The sequence below is a fragment of the Lineus longissimus genome, chromosome 13, assembly GCF_910592395.1.
Source record: "Lineus longissimus chromosome 13, tnLinLong1.2, whole genome shotgun sequence".
NCBI classification, from domain to species: domain Eukaryota; kingdom Metazoa; phylum Nemertea; class Pilidiophora; order Heteronemertea; family Lineidae; genus Lineus; species Lineus longissimus.
The window spans coordinates 6,942,504-6,959,296 of record NC_088320.1 but is presented as its reverse complement, the minus strand read 5'-3'; the positions used below and the strand labels follow the sequence as shown (position 1 = coordinate 6,959,296).

The window sequence follows — 16,793 nt, the reverse complement described above, 5'->3', positions numbered from 1 at the left end:
TGAGAGGCGCAAACATATTATGTACTCAAAGAGCCACATGAAGGCTCCGGTCAGCTATCGCAAATTACGTCACGATTGGCCATAATTGACCTGTTCGCTTCAACAAAGGTTCCCTGAGGCCAACTTCACCAAACAGCTATCTTTGTAGATGGACATTCTTAGCGCTGTCGAGATACTACACGTAGTTTTGTATCCCTGTGATATATAATGCATCAGTGTACAAGTGCAGGTATTCAGTTAGCGTAGCATACAATGCGTCTGCCCCTTTCTCTCCTCGAGACAGAATTCCATTTTGGTAACGACATTCGATTGCCAGGTCATACACATTGTCACGGCGGGACATAGATGTCTAATCAAGTTTGTCTGTATCCTAGTAACCTGGTCTGTGAACCTGCTTGGGGACGCGTACTTTGTCCTGTGCAGTTTGCTTGATTGGTATTGGTTGCAAGATATACCTCCGGTCTAAAGTTCCGATTAGATTCTTAGATGCAGTGCACGTAATTAGGAAAATTAGTTTGTTTTCCTACGTCATCTTTCCCTGCAATACACACTACTACAAAGAACCGATTTAAATTAGGTTGTTTCAGATACAGCATGTGTAACTCGTAGGCATATCGGTTACTCGGTTGGGGAAGGGTAGGAGGTAATTGCAACGCATGTTGAAGGAAGACGTGCAGCAGAATGCAAACACCATGCAGTCCACCTCCTACGAAACTGTCTCCTGCACCAGGATCTAGTAAGACAGAAAATTCTGTCCTGCAAACACCAATGTCGAGGAAAAAAACAGCAAAAATAAAGCTGTTACTTAGTAACTTTATGGCAGATCAGGCCAAAAGCCACATCACTTATAGCGTCATTTAAGTGAACATTTACAAGTCGCCATAGACGGACTCAGCACTATCCACTTATCCACTGATCATTCATGAGGTTTTTTTGGGTGATTTTTCTCATGCGCAAATAGCAAGATTTATGACAGCATTCATGCCCAATCTGCCGAGTAATTTGTCAAATCAAGAAAACCGAAGTCTTTATCTCTACACGTATCTAAGAACAGCCCAAAGCAAAATCGCAAAACAGCAAATCAGCAGAAACCAGCCGACAAAATCCAAAACAGAGAATCTGATGGGTTTTTTTCCAACTGCGCAACAGAGTAATTAGAAATCCCACGGGTAGGAACGGACTATCGTTGGGAGTTCCTTCCGACTTTTATCGGAGTCTTTCTTTACTTTGTGTATTGGTGAAGGCGTAGCAATTGTGCCCACGGCGAAGGAGGAAGATGTCTCCGCAGCGACAACATCGAAAACGACACGAATGCTATTCTGGCCGATCGCGAGGCTGTCGTGCATAGTACGAGGTGTGTACAGCTCTTCTCATTGCACACCCATGTGCCATGCCAAGATAGCTATATGACTGTGCAGTGTATTAATTTCGGACAGGTTAGCAAATATGCGATCACTTGACACCGATATATCGTCCCGGAATATTTTTTTGACAAAGGCCAGTGTTAGTTTGATCAGTGGCATATCAACATCAATTTCAGGAATTGTTTATTAGTGCTAAGAAATTTTCTTCATTGGGTTATTTTGCTAGAAGGAAGGCACCAGAGGTACATGTAGATCTGTATTGCTATGTGTACCTTTTCTGGTAGAAATCTGGCAAGATCTTTACCGGTGAAAGTAAGAGTTCCGGCTGAATGACTCGATGAATTGACAAAAATGTTATACCACAAACGCCAAAATTAACGCCTATCTACATCCGAAAAGAAGATGCCCTGAAGTCAACGCGTACGATCACGTCTCAGAACAATCGGGGCCCAATTAGGTAAACAACGCGATCACAGTAGGCGATCACGCAGTTATTTTCTTTCTCTATGAATTAGAACACAAAGCAACGACGTGTAGTCGATAGATATCTCGTCTATCGGGTTCCCCGGCTCGCTTATCATCTCCTATCTTGCTGTTTCATCTACGGACGTAACAAGCTGAATAGCAGTCTGACCTGGAGGTATGCTTTCTAAGATTGTGAATGAATCCATGTTTTTGTCAAAGCAATGCGGAGGACGTCATGTAGCTCTTAAACCTTGGTTCGGCTTTTTTTTCTTCAGGATTGTGTTCACTCGGATGATGGTTTCCTATAAATTGATATTCCCGAGTAGGTTATCAGAGATGTAACAGGAATAAGATTGAAATAAAACAATGCTGAAGCCGAAACGAATCACGGCTGGTATTGTGTTGGAACCAGGTAATGGTAAAAGAACCAAAAAGGTTGTTGTTGTTTTTTACGCACATGTTACTTGTAAGTGGGAAACTTGGAGTGAATGTGTTTGTGTGGACGCATCGTGGACGCTTGTTGGGGGAGATAATCATGATTATTAAGGCACATGTATCAAGATTAGATACGTCACCTTTATAAACGTCTCTAATGCCGGTGCTGTGGTTCAGTTACAAATATTTCAATTAATTTGGGCTTCGAATACTCAGAAGAATCTTCTAAACAAACTGATAATTGAGTTGAATCGCTAATCAATTTGACCATTTAATTGCGCTGCTGCAATTGACAAAATCAACCATTGACCACGAACCAATTTGAATCCTTCATTAATTCCATATCGATATTTTTCTAACTTAATTTTATTTTTATATAGAATTTAAATCTAATTGATACGATACTTTTTTATTGGAATGTGCAAGCGTCCTTAAGGGAAGCACTCCTTAGTTACTGATAACTTGACAGCTAGCATCAACATTCGTATCAACATAACTTTTTATCAACTTAGCATGTCACTTGATATACATCTCCAACTTTCAGTGTGGACAACTTCGACTCTATGGCATCAGCTACTAGTATATTGCCTCTGCAGACACTCATTGCCAAGCTTCAATTAATTAGAAAGGCAATGGCGCACGCCTTTTGGAAAGCCTGATTAATGAGACGAAGAATTAAACCAATGGCTGCTTCATGTCATCAGATTTGGCATCATAGCTTCAATAACGGCGACGATAATGTACGTCACAGGATGACAGCTGCAATCAGCGTAATGTCTTAGTTTCAATACTGTCCATTTCAGAAATTGGGTCTTTGAATATCTAAAGAATGGATTGTCGAAGGGTGGGGGCGTTAAATTTTACTCTTAATTGAAATCTTGGAGGATGTCGAAATAGCGATTTTTTTGTGCTATTGGTCTAGAAAAGCATAAGAATAAACGTGCATATGACGTGCCTGATTTTCCGGGTTGAATGCCTGTATCAACTAGAGTGTTTCACCGCTTCGGTCATCGCCGATGGAAGACTCCGCTTCGGTCATCGCCGATGGAAGACTCCCCTCGACCCCTGCGGCTCTTGGTGATAGTGTCAAATTTCTCCTTCGGTGCGGCTGGTGTCTTTTGATGGCTCTTCCGCATTCCACCAACCTCGCGGGCGGGTATAACGTACCAAAATGCCAACTAAGACTGGACGTACAAAATGTAGTTTTCACGCTGGGGTCGCAGAGGCAAAAAGGTCCTGGTGAAATCAAGCCTTGATGGAATGAGTCTATTCGCTGGCATTTCCGGGTTAGTGTGAGAAAGAAAAAAGTAGCAACGGTGTAACAGCTTGGCGATAATCTGAATTGTTGGCGTTTGAACCAAACAAGACGACCGATCATTGTATTCCAAACCAATTCGTCAGATTTTCCCTATCTCAGCTGTCCAATCAAAGTGTGCGCAAATCAATTAGTATCACGTGATTAGCTCTGTCAAATCAGTTTCTATTATTCGCGTTGATTGACATGCTGTTAATGGCGCAGATTGAGTGCGTGGGACAATTGGATTAATCGGTCATGATACTCGATCAGATATAGCTGTTGAATGTCAGCAGATGCTTGTCAAAGGTTGCGTGAAGTTGATAGCGTATTTTGGTGTAAACCTTTGATCACGATTTTGCTTGAACCTTTCCCTCCGCGGCCGCGGGAAATATCAGTGTTCTGTCCAAACGGTAATGTTATGATTAAAATTTACATGTACCCGCTAGTGCGGTTTGAGTATTTTGATTAACCCCCCCCCCCCCTCAAATGAATGCGCTAACCGGTAATTTTGGTCAAAGCCCGAGTGAAGCTTTGCTTCCGCGACCGCAGAGGGATGACGCCCTAGCCGGCTTTGAGTTGCGTCCCCACCATGTCTTTTTCAGTTCCTCGGCCTTCCCACCAACAGTCCTAAATCAGTTGGTACCCCCACCCACACACCACCAAAATCAACATCCACTTGACCACTACCACTTAACCTTCGGGACCAGAATAGCATATCAAATTTACCGTGATAATGTCAAATGAGTCGAAGTCCGGGAGTCGCATAACAAAATCGACTGCACACTATAGCCACTTCAATAAAAATATCGCGTTTTTTCAGGTCAAGAATATGAGGTACTCAGTAGCAGAGTGGCCATGTCGGTCTACGCACGTGACATTTTGTCAGAGAATTAGTTGTTTTGTATACCCTTCTGGTTGAGCCAGTGTAGCAGACGAAATTGTCCCACTGGAAAAATGAGTCCGGTCCTATTGTATTCCGACGGATTATGGTATGTTGTTTCATAGAGATCAAAAGTGCATGATGAATTCCTTTGTTGCCCGGATATTCTGTCTTATAACATTTCAAGCCTTTACGCCCTGCCCCTTTCGGTGTAAAATATTTTAGTATTTCCTTTTTTTGAGTGCATGATTCCCCACTTTGAAGGACAGCTTGGCACGTGTTTTCCAGTTTCCCCCAACTCAAAAAACATTGCTTCTCCAGCTGTCTACTGCATGGATACTCTGACATAAGAAGAACACCTAAAACCGTTTTACCGACCAAGCAAATTAAGTAACATATATGGCAGTTGCATATGGACTTCACGACTGGTCTTGTGAGACGGGATCCATTCTATACGCGCGTGATACCTTAGATAGTTCTAGATCGATATAGTAAAGTTAGTGGCCCTACAACCCTTTCCTAACCAGGTTTGAATGTTAGATATTTCATCAAAATGTTGTTACACCAATTTCAGATCGTAGCAGTTATATGAAAACCTCGTCACAAACCCATCGTGTTCAATAAATTATGCGCAAAGTGGATAGCTCTACCATTTTATAAATCATAAAGTCACTGTCTTTCTCGAAGTCGATTTCATGTCACTTTGTTAAACGAGTTGTACGTATTGCATGGGTCACTTGCACTGGTGTACAAGTCATATCGACCGACTTAAGGTGAAATAGACATTTGATGGTTCGCCTTAGGTTGAAAACATAACGATATGGTTATTGAATTATGGTTAAGATATCGGGTTTCAATTCAGAAAATGTACAATGTTTGTGGCGTTCTTGGTGGGAGCAACTATATAATATGTACTCTGAATTTGCTCAATTTGCGTAATTTGCTAGTGTCCAATTTCCTAGATTTGTACCTAGAGATTATAATGGATAGATATCAAGCTTTGACAAGTTTATTATTGAAATGCATTTGACGTCGTACAGGAAACGTGGGTGTAAGGGAAGTTGTTAGCAAAGAGTGCGTTCTACTAAATAGACAAAATAGTGAAAGTTGAAGAGTTCAGACACGATCTGCGCAAGTGGGCGTTCCCCACACTCGCCTGCGCTTTGAAATCCATGTCACAGAAAAATATGATAAACTTGGGGACTGGTGTCACTCTCATTATACTAGTGGAGGTGGTGATTGGCCACTGAGGAAGCCTTCGAAGCCAATCCAGGCTCTCTGAGTGGAGGCCCGTTTGTGCGCGAAATGCAAGAAGGTTAATATCTTTTCTATCGTAAAGAAGTGACTCAAATCAAGGAATATCACTTTCATTATCACATGACCAGCGGTGTGAAGAAATGATCGAAGATTAATGTGGCCTCAAAAGCGCTATACTGCATTGAGATCAGTGCCTTATGTAAAGTTTCAAAAACCAATGTTTTCGAGGTAGCCTACGCCTACTCACTCGTCAAAGGAAACATCTACTGACAATGGCAACCCGGTTATCTTGGTATTCATGGTTAAGAAGAAGGACTGGTACAAATACATTTCTTTGAAAGGTTTAAAACTCCGAACTGAATGTGACTAAAAGCAATTTGCTCATAGCCAATCAAGCCCCAGGCGTCAGTGAAGGCTGTTTGTGTAACTACGGCGCGAATATCTTCAAGCAAGCTCTGGCCTGACTCTCGTTGATGCATTTCTCAATGAACAGTCGATTTCGGTTGTGCGTGATATCGCCACTGACATACTCAATACAGATTGATATGATGAGTTTCACGTGTTTTGACATGTCTGAGTGCATGTCTTAATGAAATATGCATCAATACCTTAAACGAGAGCTCTTTCGCACAGCTGCTCACGGTATTGAGGTCTTTGTTTTAGCAGATTCATGTGATGCTCTGCGTGCAACCATCCTGATACGCAGTGAATACATTAGGTTGTGTGCATTGCTTGGAAAGATGTACACTCCCAATCTATGGTTGTCGGACATTAGTTACGAACGAAAACAAGTCGGAGCATTCGGAGCAGGTCTGACTTAAACAAATTTTCAGGCAAATAGATGGGTTAGAGAATTCCTGAAGTGGATTATAGGCTCCATTACTCGTCAGGAGAGTGACCGGATGTATAGCATAATCATGAACATTGTCTAAAGCCCCAACTTCGCCAGCTCTCTTCGCCAAAAATAGTTTGTGGAAAGGTCGAGACTTGGATATGGTCTAATGGAACGCGGTTTTTCTAGTTTGGCCATGAAGGAAACGACAATGAATTGCACGTAGGTTGCTTGAAATATGCATGGATGGTGATTATCATTGTAACCACTGCAGATTAGAGTAAACAAATGATAAAAAAGTTGAGAATCGCTGTATTTTAGTGATTATTGGGCGGATTTTGATGAAACAATAACTAAGCCGATTTGGAAACCCCACTACTAGACAATATTTGCTGCTCAAAATAAACCATCATTGAAAAAAAAATGTCTAACATTATCTTTTGCCATTTACCTCAACACCCAGTAGTTAGATCAAAAAAGAAAATAATGAAAAAATCTAAGCTGTAATATATCGCATTTGATGAAGCCCGAATATTGACAGAATAATTGATAACTTCGTTCGTTTAAAAAAAAGTTTATCTAAACTATTATTATTACGGACACACGAAAACCCCGGGGGTTGGGTTGTGCCTTGAAAGTGATTCTATGTTCGGAACTGCCATTTGTAAGGTTCGATTATTCGATTATTCGATTATATATTGTTTGTACATGTCGGTTAAAAGATACGTCAATATCCGGCCCATCTCTTCGTAACTTAGACTTGGAATGAATGGAAAATAGATTCCAATACAGAATCTGTCTCTGTGCAGCACTACATGTACATGTACACGTGTTGTTATGTATTTTCATTACACGATGGGTCGTTTGGTTCACCCAGCCTGGTAAAACAACGCACTCCCTGCGAGATCTCGTGAAGATTGGGTCGTTGGTCGATTGCTTCGGTCAACGAAAACGTAGCTACAATCCAACCTTGCGTCAGGAATTTGCGGAGACGCACAATGGCCTGGCGGGGGACGAGGTTATTGTTCGCCAGAACTATTTTTGGATGGGGTGGCAGTAGCTATAGGGGGAAAAGTTTCACAACCCGCGAATATGTGAACGGCACTACCACTTTATAGATTATTCTCATTTTTGCTTCAAATTATGAAAATATTTGACTTATTTTCTTCTGTCTGCAAAAGTAGAGCATCGCACTAGCGCCACACCAGAAACGGCAAAAGTTAATTAAGTAAACATGGGAATTCGAAGCGGAGCTGGTGAAGATAAAGATTTCAAAAATTCCGCAATCGATAAAGCAAATAAGCTAAAACCAAGTTAAATTTACTATTCGAATTAACAGTTCTTATTCTATTTGACTCCATTGTCACAGAAAAACCAACTACGTTAGTTTGCGGTCGCTTTGATTTAGCCTGTCCTCGCACATCGACAGTAGGGTGGGTTCGGAAAGCTCACGAACTCAATCACGAATTCCAGGGAGCGACACTCGTCCATTCACTTTTTTCTCTTAGCTCCTCGGAAATATTCGTGAATCGGCGTCATTATTGTACTTATACCCGACATTGTGCTTCCTCGTATGCCTTCTCGTCGCATTGGATCGAGAATACAATCGATTCTTCAAACAGTCTGAGACTTTATGTAAATTTACAAGCGAAATTGCTCAGTACATTATCCTTTAATTACTTCACGTGAATCTGGTATACCCTTATAACATCATACATGTAGTATGCGCACATGTACGATATGGCAAGTCAACCAGGTGCAGTCCATGATATTATTCCTACGGCAGCGCTCGTCCTGTTATATTGTTCAATGCCAAGTTCGGTCCAATGGCATCTTCCACCCCGATGTTTCTTTCTAATCATCGGTGCACCGCAATCTAATATTGGTTCGGCAAAGGACATGAAACCTGCGTGCAGAAATAAGGGCAAATGCATTATAAATCTCTTTTCTTGTCAAAAGATGAATAACATTACACTGGTATTTCAACTCCTGGGTTTTGAAGAAGGTTGCAAAATGTCATCTGTCAGAAGTCTGACATACATGTAGGTAGGAGTGAGTCCATTTCAGCAATACAAATGATATCATGTACAAAAGTAAAGTTTGTTTATTGTAGTGTCACCCCTAATGAAAGGGCCAGCCAGCTTTTTGGCTTATGAGACACTCTTCACTTCCAAACTCCTATCTCTAATGCCAGGCGCCTGGCGAGAAGGCAGTTTGTACCCTATATTTAACTAGCTGGCGGCTCACCAACCGGCCGCATCGGAAAGAGGTTACCAGCGGGCCTCGAACCTTCGACCTTCCGTTCACGAGGCGGGCGCCTTAACCACTAGGCCATCGAGATCGGTATATCTGTATATTAGTCGTAATATTGTACCGGTGTAATGTTTTTGAGTGTTTCTGTTTTTGAGTGTTTCCCCTCATTGTTTGGGAACGCTCAAAAATAGATTGACAAGTTTTTCTGTGTATCCCCCCTATTGAAAAGTCGTGGTCTCTCTAGCTGCCTATTGTTTGGAAACACTGACACATGGGGAACAACCACAGATGTTACACCGGAACATAGCTTGAGTGCAATGATCAGTGATATTCGGTAGCATACCTGGGAAAACTGTCATCACGTCAAAAAAAATTAAATGACAATGCCAATGACAACAATCCCTATAACAATGAAGCTAAAAGGTATTTTTAAACACGACTGCTATTGAGGCTATATGCGCCCGCTAACGTTTTTCAAAGCAGGTGTTAAGGTCATGCTCTACTCTCACTTGAAGATGCAACCATAGGTAGATTTCCAATTAAGAATAGCTGCATCATAAGGCAAATCGAACCTCGATGAGCGCCAACTAATGCTTTCGGCCACACAAAACCTTTAAGTCTGATGCGTAGATGATCAAAGGTGACAGGAATGATGGAACAGTCATTACCTCAGCATGATATTTTACACCAATAACGCGCTTAAAGTCGATATTCACCACTATATACCGCCCCATGGTAAATAATTGAAATGTCATTCCAATAAGAGGTTATGAATAAGAAAACAAGCCAAAAGTATCAAACACAGTCGGATGTTGCATGCTAAATAAAGAGGTACGAACGTGCGTCAATATGCCAAAGATATGTCAGAGTTTCCTGAACTGTGCATCATAAAGAGCAAATATGCTCTCTATCAGTCATTTGTCATACTTATTCATAGTGCAGGTTACTTTTTGTGAGGGAATTGCTTTTATTTTTGGCTAAGAAATATATTCGTAACCTTTTCCTTGGCGGTATATTGTTGCTAAATAACAAGCCTTTGGTGTATTACGAATACATCACGGCGTTTTTCATTGCATAAAAGCAAGAACATATTTGGTAAAAGGGATGCCTAGCCGGGATATCACAGTAATAGCCAGTATTTCATGTGGCGTATATCGGATATAGCAAATTCCTGAAACAACGTCATTTATTTCGCGAGTTCTGCGCAGAAGCACTGACTTTGCCGAGAGAGATTCTTTAGTTCGTAGCCTTTGATGGCATTTTCATAAGATATATCGGGTGGCCATAATTAAACGTCCTCAAGTTTAACGACACTCGACTTACATCAATTAGTTAGTGATTTTCGGCAGATCCTGGGATGTGGATACTGTTATTTCGTGCTTAAATTTCATACATCTACTATCTTGGAGACGAGTTGCTCTATTAATACCAAAAATAAAAAAGCCTAGTCCATATTCGCAATATTTTCGGCTATATGTCGAGAAACTCAAATCGACTGCCTTAATTTTTTTTCTGAACGCAATTCCCTAAAAATTCTTAAATGTTAGATTCAATATCGCAGAATTTTAGTTTAATTGCTGACACCTGGGGGCCAGAAAACCACAGAAACAGTTACTTAAATTAACACATTTATTGTGTAATATTTACAATATATGTACAATAAAACCCACTGAAAAAAAACGGTTTCAGAGAATAATGACTTTGATTCAGAGGTTGTTGTTGAACAGCATGAACAAATTTAATAGTATTTTTTCCAGAAGGTCAGCAAATCCTAACATTGACGTATTAGAAGGAGAGGAAGCGGAATATAAAGTATCATTTATATTGCTTTTGCCAAGACATGACATATCTCTGAACAGTTATTTTGACGTGCTCGCAAAGTAAGACGAAGTGTCTTCTACGGTTTCCCTATGACCAGTGACACTAATATCGTGCAGGAGGAATTAATTCGATTTGGTTTCCGGCCTTGACAAGTATACCATTGTCAAACAAGTATGAGGTACATCGTCAATTTTTGCACCGGCAAATTTGTTAGGGTTTGTATAATAATTGCAAAATCGTAGGGAATTAGATAACATGTGCTTCACACTTATGACATATGGGTTCTTAAAGGAGAAGTATCGATGACCGAACTAATTTCCATGACGCATGCATTGCACCCTAGGAATGAATATACTCGTTAATACGCAGGCTTCACAAACCTTAAAGGACGATGATTCGAATTGGCTAACACGGCCAGGGAATCAACAACATCTCGAATAATCGCCGTCGTCGACTGATTGGAAAAAAAACAAAAAAACTCCGTACTTCGACGTTCGTAAGGGTTGCGAAGTCTGCGTAATGCAGATTTCGCTCAAGTGGTCGCGAGTGAGTTGCACTTTTGCAAGTAAATACAACCACACAAAATGTAAAGTTATGAAAATAAGCCATTGATCAAATTTTCCGCCGAGTGTTTAGTTTGATAACATAGGAGATGTAACTGCAACTCGACGTTCTCCCACCATGGATATGCCCATTTCGATCGACTGGCTAAGGTCATGCGAGTGGGTACAAAAGAAATGGAAGTTGATGCGCATACATCTCTATCGAGTATGCGTGTTTCGAATCCTTCATCACCACTCGCCAGCCACTGCTAGCATTACAACTTAAGAGCACATGTGTACCATTGAAACCACATGATGACATTTAAGGACTTTCATATTCAGCACGTTCATGTAGTTACTAATAATTGTCACCAAACGAGTGCTTTCTCTGAAACGGAAATACCATCTGTAAGACATGTTCTTACCAGCTTATCTGGCTGTATATAGTTCATGTAAGTATACCAGCTACATGTCACAATACTTAGTGAAGAGGTTTCGTTCATCATAATCATCATGTACCGCAGACGTGCGCACTTTTTGCGACACTGAGCTATTGGGTTTTATCCTCAGCAAGACAGATCATGTCTCTGGTGTTCGGCCAAGTCAAGTTTTTTAAGTCGTCCATATACAAGTTATCTTCGGTCGGCCGTCGGCGCTACTCCATACAATGCCCGGCAAGATTTCCTTGTTCTGGTTGGGACAGATCCCTTGTTTTGTTTTCTGACATTTTGTCTGAGTTTCCTCCAATTATTCTGCGATGCTGTTTGGCTAATATGGCACCACCTTTTCCCCGTCTTTAGAAAGTGAACGAAACGTCAGATTTCCAATACCAGGTTTTTTGGTGTATGTTAACATCGGTTTGAAAGAGAGCTTTGTTAATCGAGAGATGGGAAGGCGGGTCGCGTATAACTGTTTTATCCGACTCAGGTACTCTCCAAGAGCTCTTAGTCTGTCAGTTCCAACTTTCTTTGTCTGAATCAAACTTGTCGAGTTTTTACCATGGGCCTGCGCTTTTCCCTTTTTACCGATTGATTGTCTGAGATTGTTCTTGCGGGTGGTGACATGACTAATAACCCTGAAGCGACACTCATCACCACGTGCAGCAGTAATGCAACATCTCAGTCAAAAAGATTGTGAATTTCCATGATAACTACGACAGACAAGGCCTTTGTCGCTAAACGGTGTGCGCATTCCTAAATCTTAAAAAAAATATTCGTTTGCAAAGACGTAAGTCTTCAAGCGATGAGAGTTCGATATACATGTAGCTGTGTGAATTTTAAACAATTTCTACATGACCTTCACCGATTAATGTGTTCGTACATCTAGGTATCATAAAGATCATCTCTGAAACTTCTTTGGGAATATGCGTATTAACTTTGTCTGGATGTAGTTTATCCAAGGATGCACGACGTTGGTTATAGTTTGTTTGACACAAAACTTGCTGAGATTCTGGTTAAAATCATGAACAAACTTCCTAAAAAGTTTTTTTCCCCAATAGCTTAAAGGGTTCTGGTTAAGATCTTAACTACATGTTATAATCATATATACACAAAACTGGTTAAGATTGTATACGACACAGAGTAAAAAACAGCTTAAAGGGTTCTGGTTAAGATCTTAACTACATGTTATAATCCTTTGTACACAAAACTGGTTAAGATTGTTTACGACACTGAGTAAAAACCAGCTTAAAGGGTTCTGGTTAAGATCTAAACTACATGTTATAATCCTTTGTACACAAAACTGGTTAAGATTGTTTACGACACAGATTAAAATCCAGCTTAAAGGGTTCTGGTTAAGATCTTAACTACATGTTATAATCATATGTACACAAAACTGGTTAAGATTGTATACGACACTGAGTAAAATCGAACTTTCACTGAGAATCTTTAATTTGGAATCTTATATGAGTCTTATCGGGATTATCGACCAGGGGGAGAAGCGATCCCGGAATAAAAACAACAAAAAACTGCCAAGAAAGGACAAACAATTCAATTTGTCGATGTGACATTTCTTGCCAGCTTTCCCTTATCAAATTGATTGACGACAGTTTACCTGTATGCTACCAATTACTGCCTCCCCGCAAACGATGTTTTGATTTCATTATTGCTGTCGGCGCGTAAATAATTATCAAATGACGCTTTCAGAGTTGCATTGATTTGCTCGCTTAACGAAAACATCTTATGGTCATATTGTCGTAATTATTGCCATGTTTCATACGTCAGCTAACAAATTGATAATTCAGCCATGTCAGTCGAATTGACTGGTCAGGGCGCTAATGATGGAGGGATGTTGATAAATGCCAAAGTGTGAGCAGGTATTTTCGATAATGCCATTATCAAAATAGCATATTGTTTTGTTTGCACAGAAATTGCCGGGAAAATGTTTTCAAGGAAAACCGTCAATAAATTACTTTTACATACTTCGTTCTTCGTCGTTTGGCGCTCTTCGTAAGGGTTTCGAAACCTGCCTATTTTAAGATATACGAAAGAAATGTTAGGAGACAGTGTAACACGAGTCGGTGTCACCCAGAACAACGAGCATAATAAATGGCAATAGAGACCAATGACCTCAGCTACAATTGCAGAATATCTTTTTTAATAGCGGCATTTTCTGTTGTATACTTTGCCTATCTTATGAAAGTATACTTTTAGATTCCAATCGATGTATATAATTCTATTTTTCTCTCGGTTTTTTTATGCTTGAACGATCATGTAATAGTTAAGAACGTAAAAGAAAGTTTATATTGGTATAAGGTTTTTAGTTGGCCATCATAATGCCCACATTGCATGATTCGTAGATCTAGAGTGATCTCAACTTTACGGGCCAATGTGGTTATGTATGATATTTCATTCGCTCGTGGGAAGGACATATCGCTTTATAATGATGTTCTGATGAAATGTTTCGCTCGAAGGTAGGCCTCGGGCTAGAGCTATATTCTCACTCAATTGCCTGTCGCCATCACATAATAAGAGAAGAGATCGTTCTCAGCGTCAATTACTCAGAAGAAAGTCTCTGCCACGTCCCACGCTATTTCAGATCGAACTTTGTGTAGGACCAAAGTATATACCGGGTGAATCGAGTCAGGAGCGAATGAATATCCAGGCAATCAAGCAGAGATTGCCTGATGCACTCAATGTCAATTATTGTCTTTTTTATAATAATGATATGTCTCTGTTAATTACTTGATATTCTCTGGTTGCAATGAGCTAAGAGCATGGAAATGAGAAATCGTAGTTTACGGTATTAGCGAAGAATCTTACTATAATCGTGTAAATAATCAATTCTTGTGGACCTGCATTGGCTCCTCATAAAATCACGTGTCGAGTACAAGATACTTCTCACAGTCCATAAAGCACTTAGTGGACTGGGTCCCGCATTTAAAGAACCGGTGTACCAAACTCCCAAAACCAGGGTCACCAGGACATCCTCTGGTGCCAATGGCGTCCGAATTTTTTTCAAGCTGACCCGTTTCTTTGGAACAAACTGCCCCAAGCCCGTCGAGCAAAGACAAAGCCTTGAAAAATTCAAGAGACAGTTGAAAACGTTGCTTTTTGAGGTGTGGAGAGGGGCGCTTTGAGCGTGGTTAAACCTCGGAAAAGCACCTTACAAATGAAAATTATTGTTATTATTACGCGCATTTATGGGCGATTAAAACTGAATATCCTTACTAATAATCTTTTACGCATCTTAGCATGATTTTTTAACTTTGACTCGAAATTGATTCTGTTTTTGTCCGAACAAAATTAGTTTACAAGGGATCCATTTTCCTTGCCTATTAAATCGCGCATGGTAAAACAAGCTGACTATAGTTCTGTAACTCAGTAGTTGGATCAACTGCAAATACAATTTCGGCAAGAAAATAGACTAAAAGCAATGCAGTGAAGCAACTAAACGAGAAAGTGGAGATTGTTATTGACTTTATATTGCCCTGATTTGATTTGCTGTATTGGGTTGGAACAAGGTAAAATGGGAAGACAACCTGCGGTCTCCTTATTAGATACTCAACTCACTCGCCAATAAGACCTGGCGTGAGGTTTCAATTCCAGATCGTACCTTTGGATGAGATGAGTATAATCAAGCCGCGACCCACGGGAAGGTCATTATACTACGACTTGACATATACGACTTCATTTTTTCCAGCCTGGGAGCTTACCATTGGAATTTTCGAAGACCATGCAAATCTTGTTATAATTACACATACAGTATATACCGCAAACATAAAATGACTAATCAATTGAAAAGACTGCGTCACTTCTTTTAGGGCGAAAATATATATTTTTTTACGCCTGTAAGTGTACATGCTGCGCAACCTATCTAATACTTCAGACTTCAGTCCCTTCTTTTGTAATAAAATCAGTTAATACATAGGATGATGTCTGAATTCAAAAATATGCTTACCCTCCAACTCCGCCTGGCCGGGATCCAGCTGTTGTAACCAATACTATTCTCGCCCGATAAAATCCTTCCCCATCCTCTCACGCACCCGATAAGGATGGCCAAAAGTCCGAAACACAGCACTGCTTTCATCATACTTGCAAAGTCTTCGTTTTGAAAGATTTAAACCGGGCTCCACAACTATATCAACTCTCCCGTGCCCAGTCCACGTTTATTATCGGAGACTGTAAGAGTGGGGACTAACTATGTATCGGCCGCTGATTCTAGTTCGCGCTCTTGTGCTGTCGTAATATTGATCGTGTGTCGCTCTCAACTAGATGCAGACTCCACGCTTTGTCTCTTTTATTCTAACGCATGGAGATTACGGTTTGTTAACCGAACGTCTTACGCATATTGCTTTCTTCACCAAACCTGGAAACAGTGCTGTGGTGACGAGGTTGCTGGTCGCCATACTTCACGCATTCTGCGTGGCACCATAAATGTCCCTGCTATATCATAACATAAAGTTACCAGCCTGGTTACTCTAAGCTATAACCGATGCATTACTCATGTTACTTGGGGCCATTCTAGTACTTCATAAGAATTATAAATTTAAAAAGTTGAAAAATTCTTTAGAATTACATTCTTTTTCTGATCAGTACGCAAAGCGGTATGGAGTTTTCATGAGAAATTACGACTGATATATTGTGGGGCCAGTGCAACAGCCCTTGGTGATTCGAACATGACGCTTTTGTTAGCTGTAGCGTCGAAGGCAGCAGGGACAGACGCCAACCCAGCCTCCTCCCACCCCCACCCGTCATTAACAAACTCATTTGCAGGAGAACATTTCATAAAAGGCCGGGTCTATTTGGCAAGCCGCCCGCCGAACAGGCATCTTTTTTTGTCCTGTTTGGAGAGCCGCTTGCCAAACAGGTAAAACATCTACCCTGTTGGCGAGCAGGAGACTTTACTTTAATATTGATGAGTTCGACTCTCCATTCAGGACAAGAAAAAGTCGCTGTTTGGTAAGCCGGGCTTGCCAAGTAGTCAATTCCTTCATAAAAAAAACAACCCCCTCGCAGTCGAAGACTTAATCAGAGCAACCTCATTCGCCGGCGGAATGTCATCAGCAACCTCATTCGCCGGCGGGATTGTCATCAACAACCTCCTTCACAGGCGGGCTCTCACCAACAACCTCCTTTGCAGACGGGCTTGTTATCAGCAACACCATTCACAGACAACCTTTACTCGTGGGGAGGCTGTCATCAACAAC

General features: G+C 40.8%; 1 protein-coding gene across 3 annotated transcripts in view; it reads right to left on the bottom strand.

The window, feature by feature from the left end:
• The window catches only part of LOC135498078 (prohormone-3-like), a 52,919-nt gene extending 37,053 nt beyond the window's left edge, over positions 1 to 15,866 (bottom strand). The window contains exon 1 of one of the 3 annotated variants that reach the window (XM_064788238.1): positions 15,545 to 15,866. In XM_064788238.1, the coding sequence (XP_064644308.1) occupies positions 15,545 to 15,676 (132 nt within the window). In that variant the 5' untranslated portion in view covers positions 15,677 to 15,866. The remainder of the gene's footprint in view (positions 1 to 15,544) is intronic. The other 2 variants (XM_064788237.1, XM_064788236.1) reach the window with 2 other exon arrangements.
• Between the last annotated feature and the right edge of the window lie 927 nt (positions 15,867 to 16,793).